Genomic DNA, 16,727 nt, shown 5'->3' on the forward strand with positions numbered 1-16,727 from the left:
AGTACCTACCGTGGTAAAATTGCGCAGCAATACAAGTTACTCCTACAGATATGAAAGTGCAAAAATACAGATATAATTACGAAGTAGTTTGTTTTATTAGTCCGACGGGAAAGATGCAACTCCTTTGCTACAATAACCGCATTCCACTCGACTCTTCCGAACAATATCGGAACGAAGTTGATGAAACCGTAATTATCAGAGTTGAAACAGCACCGCGATGTTGAATAACCAATCGTAATGCAGTGACCAAGTTTCAGCGTCCGGTAAAATACTCTTATTGGAATATCGTCAAATATTTACGAGCAAAGTTCACAGCAATAATTTCCCGCTATTATCACCGTGGCTTCCAAAATACTAATTCATAATAATAATGATGATGATAAGGAAAGAAAGATCCAATTCACGAAGGCAACTCGGACATCAGAGACTTCCTTCTTGCATGATGGGGCAAAGATCAATTTTGTTATTTGCGGATGGGATAAGACACGTGGTTTTCAAAATATTTGTGACAGTATATTTTCTTTTTTCGCGTAACAACGTGCTCTCGTTCCATCCCGCAAATTTTATACCCGCGCCCAATTCTCACGGACTAAGCATTTCAATGGCAAATTTCGAAAATTCGGACGTCACTTATCGGTTTGCATCGAAGGATCTCACATAAAAATGAATGGCACTTATTTAGTTAATTTTATAGTATTAATTTTCATCAGAAGCGATAATAGCGAAGAACATTCGTCACTATGCTCTAATTAACAATAAATGATAATAGATTATTGTATACTGTTCTTTTACCAGGAAACATTATAATGTTCTATTCGCGTCGCGCTTTTAATCTCTACGAAACGAGTAAAAAGAGAAGGTAGAAATAAAAAAAGACTAAATAAAAATTCGGAGAAACATCTTTAAATTCATGAAACTGACGAGAGATGAGTGTTGCACCGTATATACTATAATACGCCGACCGGTGCAGCTATTTTAAAACAGAAAAATTGAATGAAAGTTGTCTCCGGTAAAGTTCATATATAATTCAACGAGTTCGTTGGTTGGTAAAATTAATTTATCACATACTTAGGAACGGTATATTACTGCGCTAACACGTGTGATGTAATTACATTACATGGCCTATCTGATCTGTTGAACTCTGTCACATTTTTTTCATCTCAAAGTTATAACAGTGTTTATGGAAACTGCAACTAGGAATATACGAACTTATGATTATGCACTTTTTTCTCCTCTTTCCTTTTTTTTTTTTTTTCCTCATACCGTACAACTTCACGCAGCAATCATTAATCGCACGCAATCAATGAATGAAAAAATATTGCAGAAAAACCCGTTAATAAAGATAGTCATCATATATCGCTTACCGGTTGATATACGTAGTGCACATGTGGGGCGTGTGCGTGTCTGTCACATATATTTTATATCGTCTCACGTGAAGAAGATTAAGAATGAAAAAAAGAAGAACGAAACGATATGGTATTGTAAAAGGCTTCCATAATTTAACAAATGCCGCTGTGCGATGATGCAAATTTATCGGTATCCGTGTTTAAATATTGTTTTCTTTATCGTATCTTCTTTGTTACGGAAGAATTGGGAATCGTGCCAACAAACTACGCGTCTTTAATTAATTCATGATCGATTATCGTATACGACGCGTTTCGTACAAATGGTGGTAAAATTACAAGAGGCGCCTGATATGTAATACTTGACGTAGGAATACTTTCTCGATGTGTTGGGCGATTAATTTTTTTTTTTTTTAAATCGATCGTATTTCAAAATTGTACGTAGGTATTGCTTGTTTTTCTTCTGCCGCTCTTTCCATCGGCCGAAGTGCGTCGATCGTCATAACGCGATGAATGAGATATCGGCGAAATTTTTCTTAAATCTATGAAAAGATCAATTACGAAGGCGATCGGCGATGACGGAAAACGCATCAAAGTAAGTTTATCGCACAGGGCAGAAGTTGCTGGTGCAGCCGGAGTGCACGGTGCACAGCGTCGTTTCTCGGATGGAATAAGATAGAATTGCTGAAGAGACTGCAGAGACGAGTCTGTATTGGAACGAAGCGAGCGATTCAGTGAGTCAGAGTTTCTTCTTTGGTTAGCTCTGGCGAATCGTGATACTGACAATAATGTTAGTTGGTGGTAGATCGCCGGACGACGGTTAGTTAGTCAGTGCAAAACAAGCTCCATAAACAGTCGGAACAGAAAAGCGTTCGAGGAAGAAGAGCCTTCCGTTGTTTCCGGCGTTCAATTATCGCAATATAGTGCAAATTGTTAACACAGATATTCGGCAAAACTGGTTCCTTTTTCAATTGATTATACTCGAAATCGATTTACCGCAAATATCGTTAAACGAGCGCAAAATTATGGTACGTATGAAGATAAAATTTTCATGTTTAATTAATTTTTTTACTCAACGAAGTTGATAATTAAAAAGTATGCCACAAAAGTGTGCAGATGTTTTTTTGTTTGTGAAAATATACATTATACGACAGATGACACACGTGTTCGCGATGTGTTGCGCGTAGAAACTCAGACTATACTTACGAATTTCAAACGGTCGGACCGAAGGTGAAACAGCTGGGTCAAAATTAAGTTGAAATAATTAGAAATAGAAAAAAAAAACAAGTAACGTTCGGTAGAAATTGGAATCATATATTCTTCATTCAAAATCTGTCCCCTCGACTCTTCCGCCTTTTTTTCCGTCCAGTATAATCAGTAGAGGTTGTCATGACCCAATTATCGTTATTACACCATATTATAATCTCGTTGGTACTTTTGTCGGAAAATTTTTACAGCCCGATATTGCCGCGAAGATTCAAAAATTTCCTTGACAACCGATTTACATAATCAATGTTCAACTTTAGGGGCATTACAACGTGTGACGTCAGTGGCAACGAAAAAAAATATGTAGATTTTGATTCCGGATACATACCGCACACGAACTTATTGCCGTTCATCGGACGACAATCTGTTATATTCTAGCTAGACTTTTTTCTCACGTCACATTCGTTCGTTAAAAATGCTCATATTTATCACGATGTACAGCGCTTCGATTCGGCTCACCTACGATATGGGATTGCGGTATTGACGATGATCCCGAATAAAATGTAGAGAGTCTTTTCAGTTTCCGCTCCCTTTCTCTATTCTTCACATTTCATAAAATCGAAGAACCTTGACACGGGTCTCTGGAACCTTTGATCCTTCGAATTCATTCGATTCAATGTGCACGAGACGTTTTGATCCTTAAAATCCAGTCGATGGACGATCGCTATATTTTTATAAGGAGAGTTGTAGCGTATTTTCATCTGCCGTGAGTGGATTTTCTTCGGAACGACCGCCGTAATGCAACCTTCGTAAGGTTCGAGTGAAAGTAACGTGGCACTGAATGTAACACAGCACCTCGTTACGGTGGTTGGCTATCCAATCGGATCGAGTTGGTCCATTGCTTACCGGCACGATAATTTGAAGGTGAAGATCAATTCATTGTGTCGAATATCAAATGTGCGACTTTGAAACGTTGTACACAAGGTTTTGCCCGAGAAACTAACAGAATTTTTCGTTGGATTGAATAATTGACCTTGAGCTCAACATTTGAAAAGTTTCGAGAAGCCAGATATAGGTCCATCGGATATCCCTACAATGTTCGCATATCGTGCAACAGGTTTTTTGAAACAGGTTTCAGTATGCCTAGAACCTCGCATAGGTTAAGGGAACTCGATTAAAAATTATTAAAAAATTTAACTGGTTTGTTCATGCGTGGATTGGACATGCGAACGCAGGACACGGTAGGTACGTACATAAGTCTCAGGTTTCCCGAATTGTTCGGTAACGCACGATGATGAGAATGAAAATTTATTCATACCATTATACGTTCCGCTAATTTACGCTATCCGTTAATGGTTATCTCGTAGTCGTTTAGATGTGGCTTGAAACGCAATTTGAAAATTTGCCCGACGACCTGGTCGAACCGTGCTTATGATGTTTGAATATCCTTCGGATATATGCCATTTCGAAAGTGCAATCTGTGTATCAGTTAGAGCCAAAATTATGGAAATAGGAGATCGTTGGTTTTCGAAATAAGTATAAGAATAATATGTGCGAATACGCGGATTCAAATTGCGGTTCGATTTTTTCAGATGGGTTCGGTCTGAAATGACCGTTTCGATAAAATTCTGGCAGAAGCTCAATCGAAACGGTCCGACGAACGAAAATAAGAAATTGTTCAAACGAACTTGTCTGTGCCCACGTAAAAGAAATTCAAGCGCACTGCAATAATTGCACAAAATATAAGAGCGGAAATTACGAATAAGTTCTCGTATCGATCGCAATGTCGCATTAACATCGTGCTGCACCAACCGAAACTTGTATTTGCATTCATTCGCGTTCGCAGTTATTGCATAAACAAGACGAACATTGTAATTTTTACGTTACTCCTCCCGTTTCGCCAAGATTCTGATTTTCTATTTCGTTTCGTTTGTGTTTCTCGTTACATTAAGCTACAAGGTCGATCGATCCCAGAGAAGAATGCCTTTCAGAAAGTATAAATAGGGTAGTTCAAACCGGAACACGAAATTGTTCGTGACGCGTTGACTGCAAATTTTAGTATAATTTTCATGCGGACCAAATGTCGTCTACCTTTATTTCATTAACCCGAATAAGTATTCAATCGACTCTCAACCTTTACTAGGCTCGGTACGTGCGTTGATCTTACAGCTTCTGCAGGGGATACAATTAATATTCCTATCCAGGCACGTGCGTCGTTCAGGGTTGCGCTGTAATAACGTATAATGGGTACCATAAAAAGCATATTCTGTAACCGTCAGAGGTCGAACCCCGTGCCCGGAAGAGAAATTATTTATTATTCCAGATTTATACGCCAAAAGCTTATTACGCCCGATGAAGTTTGTCTCTAACCAAATACAGCTGTGGAAAAAAATTATTTCGAGTTTCCGCACTCCTCCGCCTATACAATGTAGATATGTACCTATGTATTAAGAAAAAAAAGAAATCCAAATCCTTTCGGTGGTATACGAAATCGTCATTGATCTTCGGCTTTGTTCTCGATTCTGCAAACAATTCCAGAGGAGATCTGTGTTTGCGAGGTAAACGGAGGCCCAAGCCGCGAGTTTGAATTGTTTGCTCTCCTTCTGCAGGCGAAACTGTACGAGCCAAGGAATGACATTATTGGTGGATTTATTTCCCTCGTAAGCTCTCTCGTGCCGGCATGGCATTAGGCTTATTTTATCTCCGAACGTTGGCAACCGCGAGCGTTTTTCGTTCGTTGTCTTTTCTTTTTTTTTTTTGTTTTTTTTTATTAATTTATTCATTACTTTCAATTTCGCTTATCTATTTTTCATATCGCGGTATGCGGATCACCGTTTACGAGCACGCGCACCTTTTTTTGTCAATTCAATACAAGTTTCACTTGCGGTGAGGGAAACTAACTATACTGCACTTGCTGCGCAATCATCGCCGTTCGCCAAGTGGAAAAAAACCCTTTCCACCGGTTCGTTGAAACAATCGGATTATCCGATCCCTCGCCGAGCTATATACACGGCTAATTCATTTTCTTACCTCTTAATCGAATGATGATGCCCGCGAAAAGGTTCTCTCCGTTGTAACAACATACCCATAACTTATAAATTATGGATGACTCGTCGCGAATCCTGAAAGAATTCCACGTATCCTTGTGAGAAAAAATAAAAACGAAGAAGAGAAAAGCTCAAGGTGGAAAAGAGAGTTCAGGGAATGTTTGGAAACCCGTACATCATACGCAGCTGACAGAGGACTCGGGCTTTCATGATATTTTTCGTGATTTTCCAATCTATAACAGGTATATATATCTGTAGATTTTGTGTGCAGAAAAAAAGGCAATAAAATTCCACTGTACATTTGTCTATTGGAAATAGCGCGATTATCCGCACGGCATTTCTCGATTTCACACCCTGTGTGTGCGTGCGCGTGTGTGTGTGAGTTATATCGCGCTGCAGCTGAAGACAATGACATCGTTTATGATAAACGGCAAGAAGTTACTGGGAAAAACACGTTTCATGGTATACGTGAAAATAATTGAGGCGATTTTACACCTCGTGTCATATCCAACGTGCGTAATTATAGAAAATACAACACGATGAAACGTGCATACATAGTTTATTTTATGAAATAATGTCGCAAACGTTATGTACGTTCGTTATTGAATGAGTCACGACAAAAACGTTGGACTTTGACACGTGTACCAGTTGTCCTATTGTTTCTCGATTTATTATCTGCACTCGCTCGGTCACGTGATTGATAACTCGAAGACTGATACCGAAATCCAGCTGTCGTATCGATACTTGACATTACAAAATCATGGAACAACCGTTATCTCCGCATCGATTCACCTCCTTATTCAAATTCTTACCGAATATCCCCCAGAATCGCTCACCTATATAATTTATGGTAAAAAAAGTGTACACGATAGGCAGAGATAAGATAAAACACGCAGTATAATAACAAGATCTCGGACAAATCCGATCTGCGAATGGTCAAGGTCTTGCAATGCCACCGGAAGGTTGATCGACTCTTCGTCCGCGATGGTACGAGAATTCTTGAAGATTCCAAGCAATTGCAACGCTACGTATCCGAAGATTGTTGAGCGTGCGACCTGTATCTAATCAGATGTGTCGTTGCGGGTAGGCTTTGAAAGTGAAAAAAAAAAAAACAGAGTAGCACGTGGACACGTTATAACTTATAACATAATGTAGCAACGCACGTATCGATATACACTTAAGGAATGTTTTCGTGTGGCACCCCGTTGTTCTCCGCTCTGGGGTCACTACCGTCTTGTATTGTTATCATTTACTTTACAGTGCGTCGTGCGAAGATCATTCCCTCGATGACCACGGGCCAGTGAACGTCGTTCTCTTTCAACCGGAGCGTACGATCTTCGAGGAGGAGAGAAACAAAAGAAAAAAAAAAACAAGAAGAAGAAGAAGAAGAAGAAGTTATCCGATCATGGAGGTGCTGATGCACGAGGCGTCGAGGGCGCCGGATGCGACGTATAACCCTGAAGTGAGTGCTGCACCCGCGGGATCAATCGCCGTGGACCAAACTGCGAACGGCCTTGTTCAGCCGGTTTCTATGACAAAGCCAAAAAAACAACCGGTCGACATACTTTTCGAAGATCTTTCCTACACGGTATCACTCGGTTTCAGAAAAGGTGAGTTTGAATGAACGCGACCACCGAACTAACTCGTTTCAATATTAATTATCATCGTCATTCGCAGCGCGGAGATCATTGGGGTCCGCCGTTGTATGCACGCTCTCTATTTTCAGATCTATTTCCACCCGCTCCGCTCCCCCTTATCTTATGCACTGCGATAATCTTCGCTTATTTTTCACTCCAATTTCAACCGCAGCTTCGCTGCAGCTGTATTTATAATAATATTAACGCTGAGCTATATGTAATTATTGAGAGAACTTTTCTCAAGAAGGCCGACTTGACATAAATTCATTGTACGCGCGATATAGGTAAAAATATTTTTTTTCCGTCACCGGTGCATAAGCACGTAAATTATGTGCGGAAACTGCGGTATAGCGAATCTCATTCATGCTTCAGTTATTCCGCATAGGGTTTCGCGTCGTCGTTTACAGGCTCGTTCGTTAAATCTCGGTATCGCTCGACGGATGCGTTCGACGCTACAAAGTATGATCTATACATATGTATATGCGGTTATCAAATGACTGCACGCGTCAATTGCTGCGGGGCGGGGGATCGAGAAATATGGAAATCAGAATTAGATATTGCATGGGAACGATGCCACATGCACGCACTTATGCTGTATCGTTTCATTGAAAATTGCGCAACCTCCGTCCAATATCGCGATGTAAATTGAAGACCTATCGACAAGACGATGAACAAGTTATCTGAACTGCGATTAAATTATCAAGCGTGATCTTGCCATTTGATTAAGATTTTCAATGTCATTTGAAAAGATTCGATTCAAAATTTCGTCCAAATCAACGAACTGGATTGGAAAATTACCCACCGTGTACATATATACATAGGTGTGCACGTGTTGGTCCGGTTATTCAAATTCCGTCTTTACGAGAATTGCCGATATTTTATATTTATTTATGACGCCAGTTTTCAATGCCAACTATCGGAGGACCGTTCGAACGCGGTCTCGCAATTAACGGCAAAAATCACCGTCCGGATTCCGGATCGCGGAATCCGAATTTACCAAACCCGTGCGTCGGTATCGATTGAAATGATTGTATCGTTCGGATGATTATTTTTTCTCCTTTGATGCACGTACATTATTAGCAGCTGTCATCGACTTCGAAGAAGTATCCGTCGTCGTTAAGCGTTCAAAGGTTATTGATCACGTACTCGTAACTCGCATGACAAACGAGTCCCATTAATTCGAAGTACCTCTGCATTCCAAGATTCTGGATTCGCCTTTCAGCATAATTACTCAAAGTCAACGGTGATATAGGATTGCATATTACATTTTATAGATTTTGTTGTTATTTTTTTTTGTATCCAGTAGTTTGCTGCGAATCGCTCGTTCGCGTCATTCCATGTCTGTTCCGATTGTGGATCTATAAATAAAAATTTTTTTTTTTTCCGATCTCTGTAATCGGCGACAAATATCAGAATAAATATCAACGATGAAAACAGATATATGTATATACCGAGGGTCCCAGAGGGAACTGGCCACTCGTACAAAAATATATACATATACATATGTATATGTATTTTGGAGCAAAGTACAATTCATAATTCAATACAATTACTCAACGTCGAAGCGGAGCGGCAAGGTCTCGGGCCCGAAAAACAACGCATCCGTGATTAATCTCTTTGATTGTTTTTTCACGCGGATGAAAAAATAACGAAAAGAAAATAACGTCATACCGGCGAATTTAAATATGAAATTGAAAAAAAAAAAAAAGCTGTCGTATGTCATAGAATCGAAAATCAACCGGGGGCGAGGGGTGGGGGCGTAGGAAAAAAAAACGTATCCGGGAGCGCATGTGTGCAGTCACACATCGTACACTGTGCGCGACTTGAATGTATGAAAAAACGAGATAAACTCGATTAAATATGCATACACTAGCTGTAACATATAATTATTAAAGATCCATTATACATGCACTGCAGTTCGAGACCGGCGTATGTTTTCATATTAGGTCAGAAGTACATTGACTTTTGAACTTTCCTAGAAAAGCAACTGCAGCACGCGTGGAAATCTTAATATTTTATATCACCTCATCCAGCGCGGATGTGCTCGAAGATTAGATTCGTACAAAAGGGAACGTGGATTACTTCGTGCGCGTGGCATCGGCAGTTTTAATGCAGCAATTCTTCCGACTCTCGATTCAACGGAAGAGGAGGTCTCTGACCCCCGTCCGGTTATGATATAATCGGGCTTATTCGGCTACCTCGACGCGGAACAATATTCGGACCTAAAGGAATCTACGAACCCCCCGCCGGTCAAAAATCGATGGGGTCATCGAGGAGGGGTCGTACGGCGACTCTGCCGCTGCACGGTTCGGATCGTGGCAACAAAAAAAAAAAAAATAAAACAAAAACATGGAGTAATTCAGTTTTTTCTCATTCCATTTCGCGGGGGGTAACACTCGCACTTTTCCGGGCTCATTTTTTCTCCCCAAGTTATAACGTAAAATGCCGGCGAGTGCTTCTCGAGGGGAAAAACAACCGTTGTATACAGGAGCGTCTAGCCTCTCGACAGTTGTGATAAATAATTCCCGCTCTCGCCTCGTTTGTGTTAATTAATCTTGAAAATTACGACTACGATATCGGCGCAACTCGTGTTTAGGTGCAGTGGATTCCGGGGCTGAAAAATTAGGTCTTTTATAATTAGCGAACTCCTGCAGACACAACTGTAGTAGAACGTGGTTCGATCGTCCTTCCGCTTTTCCGTAAATTTTAATGGAAGTGCTCTTTTTTACTCGTCCGCTGTTTTCGTTTGTTCATATATTTATATACTCACGGAAATAGCAGGTATATCGATCTAGTTCCTATTTACCGAGCGGGGGAAGCACATTGTCGGGTCACTGAGAGCGGTTCGTTGCTAAAATAGATATTTTTAACGCTTTGACAGGTGAGAAGAGAATCTTACACAGGATTAATGGAAGATTACCAGCCCGAGAGCTAATTGCAATTATGGGACCCTCCGGTGCTGGAAAATCAACCCTTCTCGATGTCCTTTCGGGATATCGCATCACGGGGGTCGAAGGAACAGTTCTGGTCAACGGTCGCTCTCGTAATCTGAACGTTTTCAGACGGTAGGAATAAACCTGATCCCCCTATTTTCAAGGTCAAGTACATATCGATGAAAAACACAAATCAATTACCGCGTAGTTGAATAAAAATCGAAGTAATTAAAATGAAAAGAAAAAAATACCAAAAGAACTTTCAACTGTAAACGAATGCACGAGTTTCGACGCAAAATTCTTGTTGTGTCGCACAAGGAATTCTAGTACTTTGACCGAGTAATAAAAACATCATGTTACTTAAATATACGTCGATCAACATTCTTATCTCATTTTTCGACTTAAAAACCAAACAGATCTTAGTTTCAATGATAAATACACAATTTTTCCAAACATTTCACAACGTATTCGATCATTACCCTACATTCGACCGATAGGTACAAGAGAACTTTGATTCGTGTACTTTGTTCTTTTTTTTTTTTAACTTTGAAAATGCAACGTCAAATTTTACGGGCGTAACACCTGCAGTCGACGAGAAATCTCAATAACATGAAATTTCGTATCCTTCCTCAGGTCCAGCGCTTACATCACACAGGATGACAGACTGCAACCTCTTTTAACGGTCATTGAAAACATGAGGATAGCAGCAGATTTGAAGATGAAAACCAGCACTTCAATCTACGAAAAGGAGGCTACCGTAAGTAACGGTTACACTTAAGCGAATCCATCTCGTCTATGTCACGTGGCGATAAAGAGGTGCAGGGCAAAATTTCGGTGACCCAGGCCTAGAATTTTTCCGACTCTTGTTCGCAAATTAAAAAAAAATGCCGATCAATCGCGCGAATGTTGGAGAAAAAATTCAACGACGTTATGACGGTGCTAGTAACCTTGATGGAAATATCTCTATTTCAGTTTATACCGAATGATTTAGCGTCTTTCATTGAAACTTCGACTAGTGAAGTGATTAAGGCCACCGCGCGGATAACGTTCTTTTATGCGCGTGAATCTGCGTTTCAGTTAGCTCGCTATTACAATCAGCTATAATAATTCACTAACAATAAGTTCGAGTCACTAAGTACGATAACCCTTGGTATATGGCATTAGGTGTATTTACATGTACACGTAAACGTACGGATCGGAAAAGAAATTTGTTAAAAAGAGTTGCACTTTACGTCTCGGATAATACGGGCGCATACGAATGTTTTGATTCGCTCTTGACGCAGGGAATCTTATTACTCGGATAATCAACAACGCTGTGTATATATGTACATATGTATATATGCACCGTTGTTTTGCTTACAAACTGACAACTAACGTTCGTCTCAAATCTAATGTATTATCATCGTTTAATTATTATCTCTGACTGTGAGCTGAGGGAACCTTCTTGTTTTCCATGTAGCTTGCACCGACAAATTCTATTACAACGATGCTTATACATATATGTACGATGAATGAATAATTATTCAACATCCATTTATTAAATTGCGATGGCACGTCGACTATCTAAAAATTCACGAAGACGTATTACAACACAGTTTGTCGTCGCTCGGATATAACGACGTTATAATGCATAGTTGAAAATGTGCACCGAGTAATTAAATGTGTCATCCTTTGCACACATATCAATGTCAAGCTCGCGAGTTGGCTTCGCTTCTAAGGCCATCGAGTTTTCATCTCCCGTATCGCTTGGTTATTGTCACCGCATTCGAATCCGGTTTTTTACTTTTTATTACTTTTTTTTTTTTTTTTTTTCTTCTAATTTCTTCACGCTGCAAATCGGTAGTGCGCATCGTTGCTGCAAATTATTATCCAGGACAGCTGGAGTTCCGATAGATTCAGTATATGCCGCGGAAGAGTTTTTTTGTATGGTTGTATCATTAAAAACTTGAACGATCATCATGGGCGTTGAGTGGGTATAATTTGAAAAAAAAAAAAAATGTAAATCTAAACTCTCTAATCGCACGTTCCAGATAGAAGAGATCCTCACCAAACTTGGCCTCTACGGGCACATGCACACTAGGGCCAGCAGGCTCAGTGGGGGTCAAAAAAAGAGACTGTCCATCGCTTTGGAATTGGTGAACAATCCTCTCGTTATGTTTCTGGACGAACCCACCACGTAAGTTTTCTAACGATTGAAAATTTAGTGTCGACGATCGAATACCGTCCACGCAAGAGAAACGCGTTACTCGAACAGTTGAGTGGACAAAATTTTGCGGTAGCGGTTTCGAAGAAACCGACCACTCGAGGAGGATTTTCAAGATCGATCGGTCGCAACTTCCAGATCAAAAATGCTGTTTTTTATTTTCAGAGGTTTGGACAGCTCATCCTGTACACAAGTTGTGAAATTATTACAAGTTCTCGCGCGACAAGGACGAACTATAGTTTGTACCATTCATCAACCGAGTGCTTCGCTCTTCCAACTTTTCGATCAGGTGAGGCTGCAATTTTTCAATCGAAAACGTTCGCGTTGTGAAAATACAAACCACTTCAAATCTTAACTTACGCTAATTTGCCAAAAACCTTTTTCCCGAACAGGTGTACGTCCTGGCTAGAGGGGAATGTCTGTACCAAGGGGCAGCGAGTCAGATGGTTCCGTACCTGGATAGTGTGAAATTGCCTTGTCCAGTTTATCACAATCCAGCGGATTATGGTAATGTATTTTGTTACGCGGTATACGCGTAATATGAAAATACTGATTTCCCATCGGATTACAGTGATAGAATTGGCGTGCGGGGAACACGGCGAGGATAAAATCGACACATTGGTCGGGGCGATGCAAAATGGTAGAAGTATTCAATGGTTTACAAATCGTGACGCGATATTGGATGCGGTTGCCTTGCGTGGTGAGTTTTATTTTCGAATTCGAAGAAATTCGCGTAGATCGTTACAGCTGAAATTTGAATCTGGAAAATTTTCATTTCACAATCAGCTAAACACCCGCTGAAAGAATCTGGTTTCTATGAAAAAGTATCGAGCCAGGAAACTTCGCAATGGAATCAATTGAAAGTTCTTCTCAGAAGAGGATACCTGAAAACCAAAAGAGACACTGTGAGTATGAAAACAATATCGATTCAAGGTTCTAGAATAAGCCTATATATTTTTCATGTTCTCGACCATCGGTCGTCTAGGGAAATCATTCGCAAAAAAAATTATATAAATCACAATTTACAATCTATAGCCGGACCTTTGAATTTCAGACACTGACCCACCTCCGCTTAGCTGTAAACATCTTCACTGGGATTATGCTTGGAACATTGTTCTTACACGCCGGTGATGAAGGCGCCAGAGTTTTGGATAACTACAATCTCCTCTTTTCCATCCTCATGCATCACATGATGACCACTATGATGTTGACCATACTCACCTGTTAGTATGATCAACTACCGTATACCGTGTGTCGATAATTGTTAGGATAGAACATTTTTTTTCTCATTTCGTTTATCGGTAAACACCTTATTAGACAGCCGTGGGTATTCGACTGCGAACGTAGTCGAGGTGAATAATTTATTTCGGTTCGACGGTTAAAAAAAAAAAAAAATCGAATTATTTTTTTCAGTTCCAACCGAGATGAGCATTCTGCAGAAGGAACATTTCAACCGGTGGTACAGTCTGAGATCTTACTACATCTCCGTCACTCTGGTAGACATTCCGGTTTCCATAGTTTGCTGCCTCTTGTTCACGGTGATCGTTTACTTCATGTCGGCGCAGCCTCTCGAAATCGAACGATTTTCCATGTTCCTCGCTATAAGTTTGCTGGTCTCCTTCGTCGCTCAAAGCTTCGGACTCATGATCGGAGCCGTATTCAACGTCGTGGTGAGTCGGCCGATCGACAATAATATTATGACGAAAATTTTCAAAATACATTCCAATTGGAAGACTCGATCACGATATTCTTCAATTTTTTTTTTTTTTTTGTAGAACGGAACTTTCCTCGGCCCGACCATTTCCGTACCGATGATGATGTTTGCCGGCTTCGGAGTGAGCTTGCGCGATCTGCCGCCCTATCTGAAATGGGGTAGCTACGTCAGTTACCTGCGATATGGGCTCGAAGGGTGCGATTGTTTTTTCAATTTTCTTTAATGTATCGCCGTTCGATTATGCGGATTTCGAGAATTTGAAATGTGTGTGTGTTTTTTTTTTTCGTTCAACAGATACGTCGGTGCGATCTACGGACTGGATCGGCAAACGCTCGCCTGTCAAACGGAGCAATACTGTCACTACAGATACCCGAAAAAGTTCCTCATGGAAGTAGCGATGGACCCGGATCAGTTTTGGTTCGACATATCCGCGCTGGCCGTCATTTTACTACTGACTCGTCTCATAGCCCTCCTGTTGCTCAGGTTCAAGCTGATCTCGTCTCGATAAATAAAACTAACATAAGCACCGCATAGCAGTTCGGGTGCGATCAGACGCTAGGATAAAACTACATATTTATTATGTGCGGGGTGTTGAGAAATCGCGACGCGTCTATTGGTCGGTAGCGGCCGCTGAGGACACGAGAAATAAATCGGTTCAATTTTTTCGCTCCTCCTCGGTATAAGCGGTAACGGCCAAGTCACGGACCGACGGCGGAGTGAATTTTTCTTATCTCCGACAATGATATTAGCTACGCGAAGAAGACTTGGATGAATTTGTCCGACCAAACACCTCGATACCGTTTAAAAGATGGGCGCGGTGAGCGCGAAACTTTCATTGCATCGGGATAATCCCAGAGGATAAGTAGCGACTAGATTTCGTAGAATAAAATCAATTGATTGCAATAACTCGTACGAGAGTCTGGATTATCCTTGACTCGCGTTAAAAAATAGGCCGCGCGCTGCGCACTTGCGCTTCGGATCAGACGTTGAACTCCCTCCGTATACGTTGGTGTAATTACCGTGCAGGTATACGAAGATGTTGACGGCACTTTTCGGGGGGCTCATTTTTCAGCGACTTTTCTCATCGATCGTCGGGCTATACGCGTGACACCGCTTTTCTACGTGCGTTATAGCGTGAGTCGACGGGTATGAAAAAAAAACGAAATTGAGATCAAAGAAAAAATGTAACCATGGTAAAAAATCATACGCGGTAAATTTATCAATGCAATTTTATTCGTATTATATTATTATAGTCAACCGTTGCTCAATTTTTGATAAACCAAACCGATTCATATCTATATATATATATATATACACGGTATTTTGTTAACGGTGTGATGTACACGGACGAAATATTAATCAACCTTACAAAATGATAATTAGATATAATGGTTAGAATTTTATACCTCTGTAAGATTTACAATTAATCTTAAAATTGAACGAATATGGTCATTTTTATTTGACCGTTTGTTAAGATTAAATTAAAAAAAAACTGTAAATAATAAAAGTGTGTTCACTTTTCCAATATCACGTGCAGATTCAGTGTCTTCGCCGTATATTATTTACGATATAATACAGTATCTGGATTTTCAGCTACAGTAAATATTTCGATAATGGCATTGTTCCGGGTTAACCGTTTCTCGAGTGGAGCTACACTATAAATTCCACGCGTGACACGTAAGTTTCCGGTTTCCTCCGATCCGCGAATCATCCCCCCCTCTTCGCATCCTGCCGGCTGTACTTGAAACGGGTTTAACAGCGGCTACCGAGCGCGGTTTCACTGAATTCCTCTCACTTCCTCGTCAGTGGGCGATTGTGAGAAGTTCCCCTCTTCGCCCTCTCGACGTGTGACAAAGGTGTTAGCGAACTCTGGGAGTCTCGCCCGCAGGCCGGTTTTATAACAGCTATACATCGCATCAACAGATTTCGCTAATTTCGAATCACTCCGCAAGACGTCTCGTTGCTTACGGCATTGATTCTGAAATTATAGCGGATCGTCGCGATGTAATTTCTTTTTTTTTTCTTTTTCGCTTTCGTTTCAATTTTTCAATCGTTGCCGTTGATGTTCGAAATGGCGAGCACGTCGTTCATCTTTCATTCGAAAAGCTCTTTCGGCTGTTCGAGCGTTGATTGATCATGTGACTCCGCGAACCCCATTTTCAGTCCACCGCACATAACGGTTCTTTGCAAAAATCAATCAATAAATAAAAGTAAAAAAAAAAAAAAAACAAGTGATTACATAACTGTCCGGGTAGCACGACGATAATTGCTCACGCATGTGATATGTAAACAAGTTTAGTTGTTGAATGTAATCGAGTCATTGAAAAAACAATGTCGGCCTTGCCGTAGGTGCACTCGAAATATGCATATTATTCGAATGTTCCGATGAATGTATGGTGTGTATTTTTATCGATTAGTAAGACTCGACAATTACCCTCAAGTCTCGCAGTTACGTTACGGTACATAGTCAACCTTCGCGTGCACCTCTTCCGCTCTTTGGCGTTACCTGCTGTCAAACTCAAGGTGAAGATCATTGAAACAAGATAATCTGAAACCGCGCGGTCGGACAAAAAATATCATCAGACTTATCTACAGAAATATACCGCGGTTTGTTACATACCCGCGTCGGGGTTCTTCGAAAATC

The 16,727-nt window shown here is 40.6% G+C and overlaps 1 protein-coding gene across 1 annotated transcript; it reads left to right on the forward strand.

The window, feature by feature from the left end:
• The first annotated feature begins 2,108 nt into the window (after positions 1 to 2,108).
• On the forward strand, positions 2,109 to 15,610 carry LOC105692095 (ATP-binding cassette sub-family G member 4). Its single transcript, XM_012411081.3, has 13 exons — positions 2,109 to 2,371; positions 6,857 to 7,206; positions 10,115 to 10,298; positions 10,800 to 10,923; positions 12,197 to 12,342; positions 12,535 to 12,658; positions 12,762 to 12,876; positions 12,941 to 13,069; positions 13,156 to 13,274; positions 13,424 to 13,592; positions 13,783 to 14,039; positions 14,145 to 14,278; positions 14,378 to 15,610. The coding sequence occupies exons 2-13, from the start codon at positions 7,002 to 7,004 to the stop codon at positions 14,589 to 14,591; spliced, it is 1,920 nt and encodes a 639-aa protein (XP_012266504.1). The 5' UTR covers positions 2,109 to 2,371; positions 6,857 to 7,001; the 3' UTR covers positions 14,592 to 15,610.
• Positions 15,611 to 16,727: the final 1,117 nt, after the last annotated feature.

The sequence above is a fragment of the Athalia rosae genome, chromosome 2 (assembly GCF_917208135.1).
Source record: "Athalia rosae chromosome 2, iyAthRosa1.1, whole genome shotgun sequence".
In the NCBI taxonomy this organism is placed as follows: Eukaryota; Metazoa; Arthropoda; class Insecta; order Hymenoptera; family Athaliidae; genus Athalia; species Athalia rosae.

Excerpts from the sequence above, each read along its gene's own strand:
- LOC105692095 (XM_012411081.3), top strand. The coding sequence starts at position 7,002 with ATGGAGGTGCTGATGCACGAGGCGTCGAGGGCGCCGGATGCGACGTAT. Across the intron at positions 7,207-10,114 it reads ATCACTCGGTTTCAGAAAAG|GTGAGAAGAGAATCTTACAC; the intron begins GTGAGTTTGAAT and ends ACGCTTTGACAG. Across the intron at positions 10,924-12,196 it reads TCTACGAAAAGGAGGCTACC|ATAGAAGAGATCCTCACCAA; the intron begins GTAAGTAACGGT and ends CGCACGTTCCAG.